Genomic DNA, 15,079 nt, shown 5'->3' with positions numbered 1-15,079 from the left:
ACACTGTCTCCTGCGTAAAGACGAGCCCTTTGAGTGGACCTCGGAACGTCTGGGATTTCAGGAGGTTTATTGCTGACAAACTTTAAATTATATTTTTGGTCATTATGTATCGTGTCCACTTACTGTCTGGCATGACCCTGATGCTCCTGTTTCACGGCGATTTACTAGAAGAGAAATGGGTATCTCCATATAGATTACAAGATCTGATTCACTTTGTTTTATATATATATATATATATATATATATATATATATATATATATATATATATATATATATATATATATTTAGAATGTGTGGGTATTCATATTTTATGATTTCACTTGGATGAAAAACTGCGTATGAACCACAGCACTACAAATTAGGCGTTTTATATAACTGTCAGATGCACTGCTTTTTTTTTTCTGCTTTTCTGAACCATTTGTGTTATTTGATGTTAAGCTATACCATATATTTTTTTTAAATGATTATTATTGCTAAGGTCAACTACTGTTGGGTTTTATTATTTCAATGGAATGAGGATACACTGTGCCATTGCTTAAATATTTTAAATCATGCTATTATTTTTAAAGAACACTACTTTCTCTGTTTCTTTTAATAGGAAAGACAAGCTTCAGTTTATGACACATCAATAACTATTATCTCAAGGGTACAATATAGTAACTGGTGTTTCCTTGCCCATTCAGTAATTTATTCAAAGTACCAATACACCAGCAGAGCTTGGGATATTCTTAGCTTCTTGAATTTCCTGATGTTCTTTGTTCTATAATAAAAAATGTATTTCAGAGAGCAGTAATGTGATCATATTGACTTAATTTAATTTAAAGCTAAACACTATTAATCTCCTAAAGCTTGCCTTTTTAACTGTTCTGCCTTACTTTTAACCTTTAACATCCCATCTCCTCTGACCCACCCACAGAAAAAAAAAAACGGTTGCCTGATAATAACTCCTTTACTGCAAGTGGCTTTTTTTACCACAAAATCCACAAGTGACAGATAGCAGTGCCTGATCACTCCTAACATGATTTGAGCCCTACAGATGAATCTCTGGGGAAATTACTGTATGATTTTACCTCTTCCATGCTTGCTGAAGAAGGTAACACTGAATGAGGCAATGAAGTACTCATCTGAAACACAGACAATGTAGAATAAGCAAAAGCATTTCATCACCATGTACTAAAAATGTCATGTCACGTTTTAAAACATTTTCTCCAATAACCTGCTTGGTCTCTCTGCCACTTCACTGTCTTTATAATACAGTTTTTCAAATTAAAAATGACGGCACTTGATAAACAAAATCTATAAAACGTTAGGGGGTTTGAGAGGAAGATAGGAGTTTGTGGGAATTAACCAGATTAAATGTTTAAGAGATACAAATGGCAAAATCGTAGAGGAAGAGAAAAAAAAATAGCAAATATATTAAATGATTACTTTTCACAAGTTTTTACAAAGGAAGATACTGACAACATGCCCCACATGTCATCCAGTTCCTATCCAGTTTTAAATAACTTTAGCATAACTGAGGCAGAAGTGTTAAAAGGACTAGGAGCTCTTAAAATAAACAAATCCCCTGGGCCGGATGAGATCCTCCCAGTAGTACTCAAAGAAATGAAAGAAGTAATTTACGAACCGCTAACCAAGATCATGCAGCAGTCTCTTGACACAGGGGTGGTACCGACAGACTGGAAAATTGCAAACGTAATACCAGTCCACAAAAAGGGAAACAAAACTGAACCAGGTAACTACAGACCTATCTATTATATGCAAACTTATGGAAACTATAACAAGATCCAAAATGGAAAATTACCTATATGGTAACAGGGTCCTGGGAGACAGTCAGCATGGTTTTAGGAAAGGGAGATCGTGTTTAACTAACTTGCTTGATTTTTTTGAGGATGCAACATCGATAATGGATAATTGCAAAGCATATGACATGGTTTATTTAGATTTCCAGAAAGCTTTTGACAAAGACCCGCACAAAAAATTAATTCTCAAACTGAACGCAGTTGGGATTCAAGGAAACACATGTACATGGATTAGGGAGTGGTTAACATGTAGAAAACAGAAAGTACTGATTAGAGGAAAAACCTCAGAATGGAGTGTGGTAACCAGTGGTGTACCACAGGGATCAGTATTAGGTCCTCTGCTATTCCTAATCTACATTAATGATTTAGATTCTGGTATAGTAAGCAAACTTGTTAAATTTGCAGACGACACAAAAGTAGGAGGAGTGGCAAACACTGTTGCAGCAGCAAAGGTCATTCAAAATGATCTAGACAAGATTCAGAACTGGGCAGACACATGGCAAATGACATTTAATAGAGAAAAGTGTAAGGTACTGTACGCAGGAAATAAAGATGTACATTATAAATATCATATGGGAAATACTGAAATTGGAGAAGGAATCTATAAAAAAGACCTAGGAGTTTTTGTTGACTCAGAAATGTCTTCATCTAGACAATGTGGGGAAGCTATAAAAAAGGCTAACAAGATGCTCGGATACATTGTGAAAAGTGTTGAATTTAAATCAAGGGAGGTAATGTTAAAACTGTACAATGCACTAGTAAGACCTCATCTTGAATATTGTGTGCAGTTCTGGTCACCTCGCTATAAAAAATATATTGTTGCTCTAGAAAGAGTGCAAAGAAGAGCGACCAGAATTATTCCGGGCTTAAAAGGCATGTCATATGCAGACAGGCTAAAAGAATTGAATCTGTTCAGTCTTGAACAAAGAAGACTACGTGGCGACCTAATTCAAGCATTCAAAATTCTAAAAGGTATCGACAGTGTCGACCCAAGGGACTTTTTCAGCCTGAAAAAAGAAACAAGGACCAGGGGTCACAAATGGAGATTAGACAAAGGGGCATTCAGAACAGAAAATAGGAGGCACTTTTTTACACAGAGAATTGTGAGGGTCTGGAATCAACTCCCCAGTAATGTTGCTGAAGCTGACACCCTGGGATCCTTCAAGAAGCTGCTTGATGAGATTTTGGGATCAATAAGCTACTAACAACCAAACGAGCAAGATGGGCCGAATGGCCTCCTCTCGTTTGTAAACTTTCTTATGTTCTTACGTTCTTATGTTCAGAGGAGTAACTTACTGCACCATGTCTAATTTATCATACTTATGTTTAATGTCGAAAGGTATGACGATCTTTGTGGCAAACAATATTGTCATATGTGTGTTTAATGTACTCTCCTCAACCTAAAGGGTTTGGATCAAGACTTTCTCCTCAACGAAGGAATTTTTTTTCATACTGCACAAGAAAATTTCCTGTACAAAAAAAATGCTGCAAATTTAATCAAAATATGAAACTAGACCTGTTCGGTTACTATTAATAAATATTACAAATATTTTCATGAAAGAACGACTATCTGGAAATTGCATAGAATGACTATGGCACCTTTTATAAGCTTAAAATAAATACATTAAAACACAAAAAAATAAACACATCAGGTTAGTGCAGGGATGGAAATAATACACCTAATTCATAGCAGTTTCCTTCATTTTAGGTTTTAATATGTGCTAGATTAGCCCCACTGTACAGATAACTGATGTGTGGTACAGGCTCATAGTAAAACCTGGAGTAATATCTGAATGGGTTTAATTCAGTTCTGAGACATTTAAAATAATAATAATAATAATAATAATAATAATAATAATAATAATAATAATAATAATAATAATATAAATGACTTACATCAATGTTGTTAAATGTATTATAGCAGGGGTAGTATTTTAGATACCACTTGATGGTCAATGTCACTAACTCCGGACAGCTGAATGACTGAACTGAAAAAAAAAACAAGTTTCTTTTCAGAATTAAAGTGTCAGACTTACAATTCTAGACATTGCCATGTAATTAACCTGGTAATGTTCTCATTAAATTGTTCTTTTTAGAAAAAAATATCTGTGTTGGTGAACATATCATTTCTCAGTAGAAGTGGTCTTGAGGTCTGAGAAAACACAGGACTACACTAAACAGGCATGTAATGTGAAAAAAACAAAAAACAAACAAATAAAAAACACACATACACACAAAAAAAAACACACAGTACAGGTATTCTGGTATTACTCAGTAAATCAGCATAAAGACTATAAATCATTGCAGGTTTTTTTCACAGATGATGCTCTGCCTGAAAATGGGTTGATATGAATGGAATGAAACAATGCCACCTTCTCTAATGCCGATTTTATGCAAGCTGCTATACTGTTAATACAACGTTACTTAAGGTGAAATAACCCTATGAACGTTTTATTTTCTACAGATATAAACATTCAAGTCAATCACTCAAACCGTATTAAAATGATAAAAACAAACAACCGTGGACATTTAACTTTGGACAGGAATAGTTTAATTTATGACAGACATACTTGGTAATTTAGAATAGATGACACAATTTAAAAGCTACTGTCCAGACTGTATTCGCCTACTAGCATTATATAAAGCGTGCTGCTTTACCTAGATATTCGAACAAAGCGTCCATAAAAGCAAAAGCCAATACAGCACAGCAACCATGTTTAAAATCCAACGGTGATTGCTAGCGATGCTAGCGTCAGCCTATTGTAGAAATACTCAGGCTGTAAGTACAGTAAACTCAACTAGTGTACTAAAATCAGTAGTAAAGACAGAGTCATGTAATGACAGTAGAATACAACGCCATTAAAAAGTGGACAATGCACTACCTTCATATAATTTCTAACAAGTGGAGTCGAGTAGATCCTAGAATGAAGCGGTTAATGATAGTGAAAAAAAAAAAAAAGTGAGTAGTGTATTCTCTCTGGGAACCCCCCCCTTTAAGTTACAGTTTTGAGATTTTGTTCCTGGTGAAATGTATGTGTTTCCAAAAAGGTTGTTAAAATGTGTTATATAATACTGATTACTGACACTCTCCAAAAAAAAGAATCCTTTGCACAATTATTTTCTTATAAAAGTAAATTACTTGTATAATATTTCCCCAGTAATCATACTGAAGAAGTAATGGACAAGAACCACGTGAAACACTGAGATACTGACCAATGTCTTAGTTTTAGTGCAGGTAGACAGAATATCTTGTTCAGATGCAGATGCATTTTATTAGGGAGTTCATTCGTAAACTCTGTAAATTGGAAATCATTGCAGAATTTGTCCTGTAGGTGGCAGAATTGTTGTTCAAATGGGGCTGGTTCTTATAAACATAAACAGGTAAGCCAGTTGCATATGTTTATAGCTGATAACTAGAACTGAATTTGGGGGGGGGGGGGGGGGGGGGGGGGGGGGGGTATATTATACCGAATAAATAAGACAGATGATTCTGACATATGCCTGTCTCACAGGATGGTAAATCACAGAATTCTAAACGTTACATCAATTCAACCAAATCTGCAGCACTCAATACAAAAATAACTGATTGTAAAACAAATAAAATAGAGATGATTTAATTCATTTTTTCTTTTATAGTATCATGGACAATGTATGTACAAACAAGAGACAAAGGAATTGAGAAAAAGAAAAACTAAAAACGTGGACATCAAGAAATAAATTGCAGATTTAAAAACAGAACAAAATTGAGGAAAACATTTAGGGGAAAAAAACAAATGGATATCAATTTTCTCAAACACAATTGCACATATTTTACACATGCTTAGTCTATGTAACAATGAGACCAATATATTGACTGTATTAAATGTACAATAATATACAAATTAAACTACGTATCAGGATTCTTTACTGGCGTTTATGCCTCAGGGGGGCCTTGGATATATTTTGAAACACAATAGTATAACCCAGGAGCCACATACACGCACATTATTAAAAGTAATGTTAATGTTTGGTTGCAAAAGCCCAAAAGTATTAACTCTGCATGTTTCCCGTCACACTTGACATCATCAATGACATCAGCAATGACATCACTAAGCACATGACAAACTGTCCCTGAAGACTGGCCATACAGACATAACCCTGGGAAATCACAGTCCTTGCGATTGTTAACATGTTCAGTAACTGCATTAGCTTTCTCACAAATTACCTATAGTGTCCTTGACAAACACCATGGAATGATTCTAGTACCCTAGAATTTCAAGATCACTCATATATATATATATATATATATATATATATATATATATATATATATATATATATCATTGCTGATTTGATGTTTAGCTTCTATTTCACATTTCTGTCCTTTACTGTTTGGGTCCATGAAATAGTAAAGTAGTAGAGAATATCTGCCATTTGGAATTTAGGGACTGACAAAATAACATAATTGATTAACATAATTGATTAACTGATAGCTCACCATTTTAAGCATTATTGCCAGTTATCAGTTTATCACTTTCTGTTTCATTTGTAGTAATGTGTGAGTACCCTGCTGCATCCTGATTCAACAAGAAATTATGTGTGTGTGTATATGTATATTAATAGAGTTTATTGTTTTTCAGATGTGAAAGTCAGCAACACCTGCCATAACACTCTCAGCGTGACTTGTTTGCAAAAAGTTTAGTGGTACTGTACCACAACTCAATAGGAGATTGTAAAATATTGCCTCTGGCCGTTTATAAGTAAAACATTTCTTTAAAATCAATAAATACCTCCAGATACGAATACATTATATACGTAAAAATGTTTATACTAGAGAGGTCCTTAACAATAAAGCTTCCATGTAATCAAATACTTAATACATCTACAGTAATGCACTGCTCCAAACAAGTATGGGACATTAAGAGATATATAATGTATATTAGGTGTTGATATATAGCCATCTACAACTGACCGATTTGTTTGACTGGGGCCATGGATAAGATAATGGATATTCTGAGAGCAGTCAGTTTGCTGTGTCAAGGTGAGATAAGACAGGCTAGTGCATTGCAATGTCTGGAGCAAACAGTATTTAAAAAATAAATACATTTAAAAAAATACACAGGAAGCCTAGGAATCAGCTATGAACAATCCCCCGGCAGGATTATTATGTTCTGCAACAGCACATATTAATTACACCTGAAAACATGTACCGACTCATCACAATACCGCAGTTAATGAGGGAAAAAAAACACAGTAACAAATGTAGTCAGTCATACATGAACACATCCAACTAGGGCATGTTTACATGTATCAAAAGACACTTCAGTTTTTCTTTCCTTACAGCAAAATAACAGAATCCTCGGAAGACTGGTCTGCATATGGCAGATCATGGGCTATTCCACTGCTGGGATGCTGGGATTCCCCGTTAAGTAACAATGGCGTTTTTGCTTCTCCTGAAAAGGTAGCCGACTCCTCGGGCGCAATACCGAGAACGTATCTTTCAGCGCTGTCCGTGGAATCATGGATTGCTACCGTCAAGACAGACTGGTCTGCCGCAGCTGCCTGTGAACAGGGCTCCACGGTGTGTTGGGGGTCTGTCCGGTGTTCCAGCTCCTCACTCTCCTCAGGCAGGCTGGTGTTGATGTAGATGATGTCCTCCTTGCTGGACACCTCGGGTAACCTCTCTGCCAGCTTCTCGAGCCTCATCCTGAGCTCCAGAAACCCAGGCCGGTCTGCAGGGTCGCTTCTCCAGCAGGAGGATTTAATTTCATACCTGGAGAGGATATAGAAAGTGGATTTTTAATACACAGTATTATTATTATTATTATTATTATTATTATTATTATTATTATTAACAACAATATCATAGACAATGAATTATTTGATTTCCTCCCCCCACCTCCTACGTTTTTAGATTTCCATAAACAGCACTGCCTAATAACACCTTGTTGACTTTAAGAAAGTTTTTTGGCCAAAATAGGTGACACTGAATATTGTTGTGCTTTAATTGTGCGTCCCAGCACTAAAGGTGGTAATATCGTAATGGCTCTGATGAAGATTAGATGTGTATGAAGCTAGGTTACTGTATAAAAGTTGAAAGTCAGTAACATTCACTAGGTTACTGTATAAAAGCTGAAAGTCAGTAACATTCAGAGTCTATTGAAAACCCCACCCATTTTCAACATGTCCCGTGTATTGAGATACTCACAGCTCATCCAGACAATCTGCAGGCTGCTGTAGCCGGTGCCCTTGAAGGAGATAGTCGTAAACTTCATGATTCTGAACACCTGGATAAGGAGTCATGCCTCGTGTGGCTATTTCCCACATTGTAACACCGAAAGCCCACTGCAAAGATTAAAAAATAAAGATTTTAAAAAAAATATAAATAAATAAATATATATATATATATATATATATATATATATATATATATATATGATATATATATATATATAATATATATATATTAAATTTTTAATAAAAGGCCATTGCATTAAAGTGCACAAAGGAACACACTTTTCAGTTTATGAATAATACTATTTTTAGCATTTAAGAATGCACTGATTAAAGGTTCCCTTCACCAGCAGATAACATATTACATGAAACCCAGTTGAACTTGCTTACCCTCAATTACGAAACACATGGCATAGAGGGTTTAAAAAAAAAAAAAGCTGCAATTACAGGACACAGACAAGCGCTATATTTAGCTCTTGTTTAGTAAAAAAATACCAAATATTCATTTATTTTTTTTTGCCAAATTTGCACTTTGTATTTTTTTTTACATGATTTTGAAAGTTTGTTGTTTTTGAACTGGATGTTTTTATACCACTTTATTTTTTACAATGGAAAAGTGACCTATTTCTTATTTTTGTAACAAATAGTGTGTGAATCACTCAGAAAACATTGATGTGGGTTTGTTTGAATTAACATTTCATCGGTTTAATAGGCTCTCTATTCATTTGTTGGTGTTTTATGAATGGGTATGAGATTTACTTGGTGCCCTTGGGTTGGATTTATATTTTGCCTTTTTGCCCCCTGGAACTGCTTTAGTGCCCCTGAATTTCCACGCCCATAGACAACATTTCCTTGCCTTCATGACCTTAACTTTATGCCCTGTATTAGGACTGTTTGAATGCATAAAATCATCATATATATATATATATATATATATATATATATATATATATATATATATATATATATATATATATATATAAATAAATAAATAATGTATACCACATCACTCTTGGTAGTGAAGACTCTGTCTGCCAGACTCTCGATTGCAATCCATTTGACAGGCATCTTTGCAATTCGTCCTTGCCTGTAATAATCTCCACTGTAAATCTTCTTTGATAATCCGAAGTCTGCTACACAGACAGTCATATCATTGCGTAACCTGGAACGTAAGATCAGTGAGACCAATTAGCAATAACAAACAATAACCGCAAGATATCTGATTTACAAAGAAATTATGGGAAAACACAAGTGAGGAAATCAGAATTAAAAGGTAAGCACTATGTGTGGTATGTTTAAATAAACACGCTGCTTTGACTACATTTAACACAGAGCAGTTTTGTAGCGTGCAACGCTGCAGTAGTTTTATATGTATTTTAATAGAATGTAAAAAAGGCCGCTGCGGTAGTGAAAGGTATGTATGCACGCCAGGCAGCTCTACTGTTAAACTATAATGAACATGTCAATTATAATATCCTTATTTAACTGTGCCATTATCAGACTATACCTGACCCCTCTCTGTTTCTGAAAGTTGCCTGCTCAAGCAGGATTCAGACACCCTGTTTTCTTACCAAGACTATTGTTTTGATTAATATGAAAGCACTTCCCCAAATTCACAGCACAAAGCATGCTTTTTTGTTTTCTAACATTAACACTTGTTCAGTTTTCTTAGTTCAAATCATTGTAACCTGTTCACAATTTGTTGCAATATTATGTATGCTGGTTTTATATTCTTTAAAACACAGCACAATTATTAAAATATTCTGACAGTGTCAGTTAGTACTGAACCTCTTTCATTTTTAACTGTAATATGTTCTTTCAACAATAATAAATGTTATTGGTATGACAGTTTAACTTTAAATGATTTTATAACATGTATTTCTAATTCAGTTACTTCAGTATAACAGTTGCTAATATTATTCTCCTGAATTAAGTCTGACCCCTTTCTCTGTTCATACAGAATCCAGCTGAAGCAGGTTTTAAGACAGCCTAGCCTTTTGATAATTTTTTGTGTGTTGATTAGTATGAGACATTATTGTAAGCATTTTCTAATACTCCTACCTTCTGTTATCTGAAAGCAATGAAAGCAAAGTAACAAAAGAAACTGGCTACTTTCTCTCATACAATTGGAATATGCTAACAAGGCCTTATGATAAGAGCCTGCCAAGTTCAACTCCATCCAGCAGGTTCTTTCACAGACTGCTAATAATATTTTCAACTGGTTTTACAGATCTTTTGAAAGGAGTATATACAGTATTACTATAATTATTAACAAAGAGTATATCATATTATTTCAATCAATACAGTTTATTTAAATCATCCAATTAATGTCTAATAACAACAAGGGCCTTTACTTGATAGCTGCAAAAACTTGAATCTTGTTAGCTGGGCTCTCATCTCTACATTCCCATTCCCATCGTCAGTGGGCAAAAACATTTTAATTGAATCTGGGTCCATCAAAGAACCGCACATCCTTGCAACCGAGGCCTTCCATGCAAAAGGATCTAATGACTTGTAGCACAAAACGGACGTGCCAGAACCATCTGTGTCAAAAATTTAAACACAGGAGCAGAGGAACTCAAATTTGGAAGCAACAGCTCTCGTTGTGTGTCAACACTCCCACGACCTAAGCTTTCTTCCACTCTAAAAGAGATTTCTCAGCAGCAATGAGGGTGTTTTCGCTGATAAAGACCAACATTGCCAATACATTGCAAATCCCAAGTTAGAAAAGCTAAAGCCTGGATTGAACCTGAGCTGCTGTTAGAATCAAAACATAGAGCACACCCTGTGTTCATGTCAATAGCACGCACTTACATGCAGTTCCTCGCTGCTAAATCCCGGTGAAGGAAATTCTTACTGCTGAGGTATTCCATTCCCAATGCAATGTCTATCATAAACCTCAACAGGGTCTGCAGTGGCAACAACTGAAAGAAAATGTAAAAGGCATTCAATGTTTACCATGAATGTCAATGGAGCTTTCCACAAATATAAATAGGTTATTTGACTAGTCTCACTACTGTGTGACATATGAATACAAATGCATAGAGACAATACACGGTTTTAAAAAGCAATGCATGTTGTTTTTTTTTCATAACCAAATCACAGTGCTGTTAATGTGAAGGTCAATAGCTTTTTGTTTCAATTATTGCTTAGCAAATCATAAGGTTTTTTTTTTGGTATAACAAACAGTCTAATGATGCATTTCCCACATACATCTAATCTTAATAAATAATACATATGATACACACACACACACACACACACACACACATATATATATATATATATATATATATATATATATATATATATATATATATATATATATATATATATATATATATATATAAATGTATATCTTACTTGTGGGCTTTCATGGAGTCTGGAGCGAAGCAGAACGCTATGAAGATCCCCGTATTTCATAAATGGTAAAATGACCATTGGCTTGGGGAAATTCTCCCTGGAACTAACTTCTAAGCACACGCCTACAGTACAAAAAAAACAAACGCAAAAATCTAATTAATATCCTTGTCTGGATATCATGTTACAAATGGAATATTTATTTATTTATTCAAAACATTACTCTAAACACACACTTATCTCAGATATCACATGTGCAGATAGACCTCACTGCCTGGTTTCAAGTGCATGTATCATACTTTAAGATTTGTAGTAAGCACATGTCAGTCCCCTACCTAGAAGTTTGATGACGTTGGGGTGACAGAAGTCCTTCATGCATGCTGCTTCACCGAGGAATTCTTCAATCTCTCTCTTAGAGAAGTTATCCACTGAAACATGTGAAACAGAAATTGAAAATCATTATTTAAAGCTTTGTGAAAAAGGCCCCATCTGTTCAGGCCAATTCAGCTTAAAAAAGCAGTTGAATTGTTACCATGACAACACAAACATTTTACATAGGCCAGGCTTCTGCTGCAACAGAACTGAACCTGGGCTGAAAAACTGAACTGGCTGCCCTAAGGTAAAAGGGCATGGCAATCATGCAGGCTGGGGAAAACATATAGGGTCTCTGTAACAGGGCCTGGAGCCCTGTGCAGGAGCAGAGCCCTACTCCTATAAAGTGTATTTGTTTTGTATTATTATTTATTTATGTATTTAAATATGACAGCGAGAGCCGTGCTGTGACGGTGTAGCCATGTGTTTGTTTATTGTTTAGCAGCGTGGATGGGTAGCCCCATCTGCATTAGAAAGCTTGTGCAGAAGGTGGCCATCTCTTTAATTGATTCATTTGGTGCTAATCAAGAGATGGTCACCTATTTAAAAACCCTGCCGTTTCCCCTGGTCGGGGTGGGTGTTCGGAGGACGAACGGGAGAGCGAGAGAGGAGAACGAAAAAAGGAAACTAAACACAGTCTAGGAACAGTGAAGGCGGTTTGCCCAGCCTGACCTGGAGTTATCATTTTCTTTTTGTGTATGGGATTATTTTGCATAAACCTTTTATTTGCTCTGGGAGCAAGTGTTTTTGGTTTGTTTAAATATTTTATTTATTATTGTTTTTGAATAAATGGCGCTGCAGCGCGTTTCCCACTGCAGTATCTTGTTTGTTTTTGTTCCTGTTTCTGGCCTGACATCACCACACATCCATCCTGTTACAGTCTCATTTAAAGGAAAAAAGCAATGCTTACATTTCATGGTTTTCACTGCGACTTTCTGACTGCTTCCATCTGGCTGCTTCAGGTGGCCTTCCATCACTGAACCAAACTCTCCTGTTAACATAGATGCATTATGCATATATAATATAATTCTATAAAATTATTAACAACAACACTACTGCACTATTACTATGCTGTCCTTTTACAAATATAAACACTGTATTGTTTTTGGTTCAAACATGAAACATGTTACATATAGAACAGAAGTTGTTATATTCTCTCACTTAATATATTGTTGTGATGAGTCAAAGGGGTTTCGGTCTGCAATTCAGCCTCTCAACAGTAGAAGGCATCAAACCAACTCGGGATTTCCCTTACCAAGGTCTTGTGACCATGACAAAAGTCATCTTTATGAGGGGCGGCACCTTGGTGAGGGACGGAAGTACGCGTATGTAAATTCCAGCCACTGGAGTCAAGTGAAGTTAAGGATACCTGTCAGTCTGGGATTGGTGATCCACTGACTACCGGGGCGGTACTAAAGGGAACGTGCTACTGTGTTCTGGGTTGGTCCTGAGGAATAGAGGCGGGGAAAAAAAGGCTGGAGGGAAGTACTTGCAGGGTTGGACTGTGTTATTTACTTTTAATCACAGACGGAGGCCTTACTAACTTGACTCTTTTCTGTTTTTATTCCTTTTTGTTTCATTTTGGCTTTGAGCAGATCACAAAGAGGATTAAGAGGCTTCCGTTCCTTTATTTTTGATTACTCCAGCACTCCCTCCCTCACATCCTTCTTTATTGTTTTTTTTTTCTTTTCCGTGTAATATTAAATAAAATTTTTATTTTTTTACACGTAAATCGCTGTCTGGAAAATCCATTTTTACTCACACGCCTCACAATTGTATATAAAAACAACACCTAAACTTAGCCCAACAGACCATTTCTTACATTATTCACATGCATTCTGCAGATGCTCTCCCAGATAATATCTCCAAGATAGTATCATAACTCTTACCTTCTCCAAGTATTCTCCAAGTATCAAAACTCTTACCTTCTCCCAGTATCAAAACTCTTACCTTCTCCCTGTATCATAACTCTTACCTTCTCCAAGTATCATAACTCTTACCTTCTCCAAGTATTCTCCAAGTATCAAAACTCTTACCTTCTCCCAGTATCATAACTCTTACCTTCTCCAAGTATCATAACTCTTACCTTCTCCCAGTATCATAACTCTTACCTTCTCCCAGTATCATAACTCTTACCTTCTCCCAGTATCATAACTCTTACCTTCTCCCAGTATCTTGCCAATTGAAAGCAACTTCCTATCAGTCATTACATCCTGTAGTTTGGTTTGCAGGCCTTCATTTATTCCCAAATTGCTTACTGAAGAAAAAAGTAGTATTCCATCTATTAACCATTAGCTAAACACCAGGTTTCTAGATCATATGACAAAAAAAATGTCTACTAATTATGTCTTACTAATGACTAAATAACATTCTGACAATTATTCTTACTAAATGCATTGTCTGCTCTTTTTTATAATTCTATAATGCCCATTTGCCTCATAAAATGTACGCAAATAAAATATGTATCCTATATTAATAATAACAACACATTGTAGAATTCAGAACTACAAAAAAGGTAAGTCACTATGACCTACATCCACTACATGTGCAATCTCCTAACAAATACAGCTTCATCAGAAATTGGACATGCAGGTACGAAATATAAACACACACACATACATACATGTAACTTCAATAGGTTTTCTGTTGTAGCTCTTGGCTCTGTACTGTACAGCAGGTAGCAGTGCCTCTCCTCCACTAAAAGCATACCTGTCAGGATAACCAAAGATTTAGTCACATAAAACCACTGACGGAAAAAAAACACAACCATAAAGACAACTAAACATAGATACTATGCAGCCTAATGTTAAAAAAAAAAAAAGTATTCTTAATTTCATGCATTTTAGGATTAGTTCCAAATTAAACTTGGCACAAACAAATCTGGTATATTTATTTTCCTGGCATAGTAAGATTATCACTAATCTTGAATATTGTTGTGACGGACACTGCCAAGCCACAACTAATTAATTCCAGAAAAAACGTTCAGCTGAATAAACTAGGAATAAACTACAGGTGCTGCTTCACAGCAACTGTAGGAAAAGCCATGACTTTAATAACAGCACATCTAAACTACAGCAGTTACTTTAACACTATACTCATCTACTTAGCAGTAACAACCCTTATTTTGAGACCTGTGTTATGGGATGAGGGAGTTCCGAACAGAAGCTGCAGGAGGGTGCTGGTGAGGGTACAAGTGATGTAAACAGAGCTACAGGCTAAATGCTTGGGAGCACATGTCTATTAATTGCAACTAATTAAGTTTAAATACAAAACAAAAACCCCATTATAAACCACAAAGACAATTAGCTTCAATCAGCAGGCATAGAAATA

At 35.6% G+C, this 15,079-nt stretch overlaps 1 protein-coding gene across 1 annotated transcript in view; it reads right to left on the bottom strand.

Moving 5' to 3' along the window:
- Positions 1-6,109: 6,109 nt before the first annotated feature.
- The window catches only part of LOC121316724 (tyrosine-protein kinase Mer-like), a 36,930-nt gene continuing 27,960 nt past the window's right edge, over positions 6,110-15,079 (bottom strand). Inside the window, exons 11-19 of the mRNA XM_041251838.1 lie at positions 14,373-14,458; positions 13,911-14,006; positions 12,660-12,740; positions 11,713-11,805; positions 11,381-11,502; positions 10,832-10,941; positions 9,020-9,179; positions 7,992-8,128; positions 6,110-7,556 (exon numbers count right to left, since the gene is read on the bottom strand). Of these exons, the coding sequence (XP_041107772.1) occupies positions 7,121-7,556; positions 7,992-8,128; positions 9,020-9,179; positions 10,832-10,941; positions 11,381-11,502; positions 11,713-11,805; positions 12,660-12,740; positions 13,911-14,006; positions 14,373-14,458 (1,321 nt within the window). The 3' untranslated portion in view covers positions 6,110-7,120. The remainder of the gene's footprint in view (positions 7,557-7,991; positions 8,129-9,019; positions 9,180-10,831; positions 10,942-11,380; positions 11,503-11,712; positions 11,806-12,659; positions 12,741-13,910; positions 14,007-14,372; positions 14,459-15,079) is intronic.

This window comes from Polyodon spathula, chromosome 6 (genome assembly GCF_017654505.1).
Source record: "Polyodon spathula isolate WHYD16114869_AA chromosome 6, ASM1765450v1, whole genome shotgun sequence".
In the NCBI taxonomy this organism is placed as follows: domain Eukaryota; kingdom Metazoa; phylum Chordata; class Actinopteri; order Acipenseriformes; family Polyodontidae; genus Polyodon; species Polyodon spathula.
Note: the sequence above shows the minus strand (reverse complement) of the source record. Positions and strands in the feature narration are given on the sequence as shown.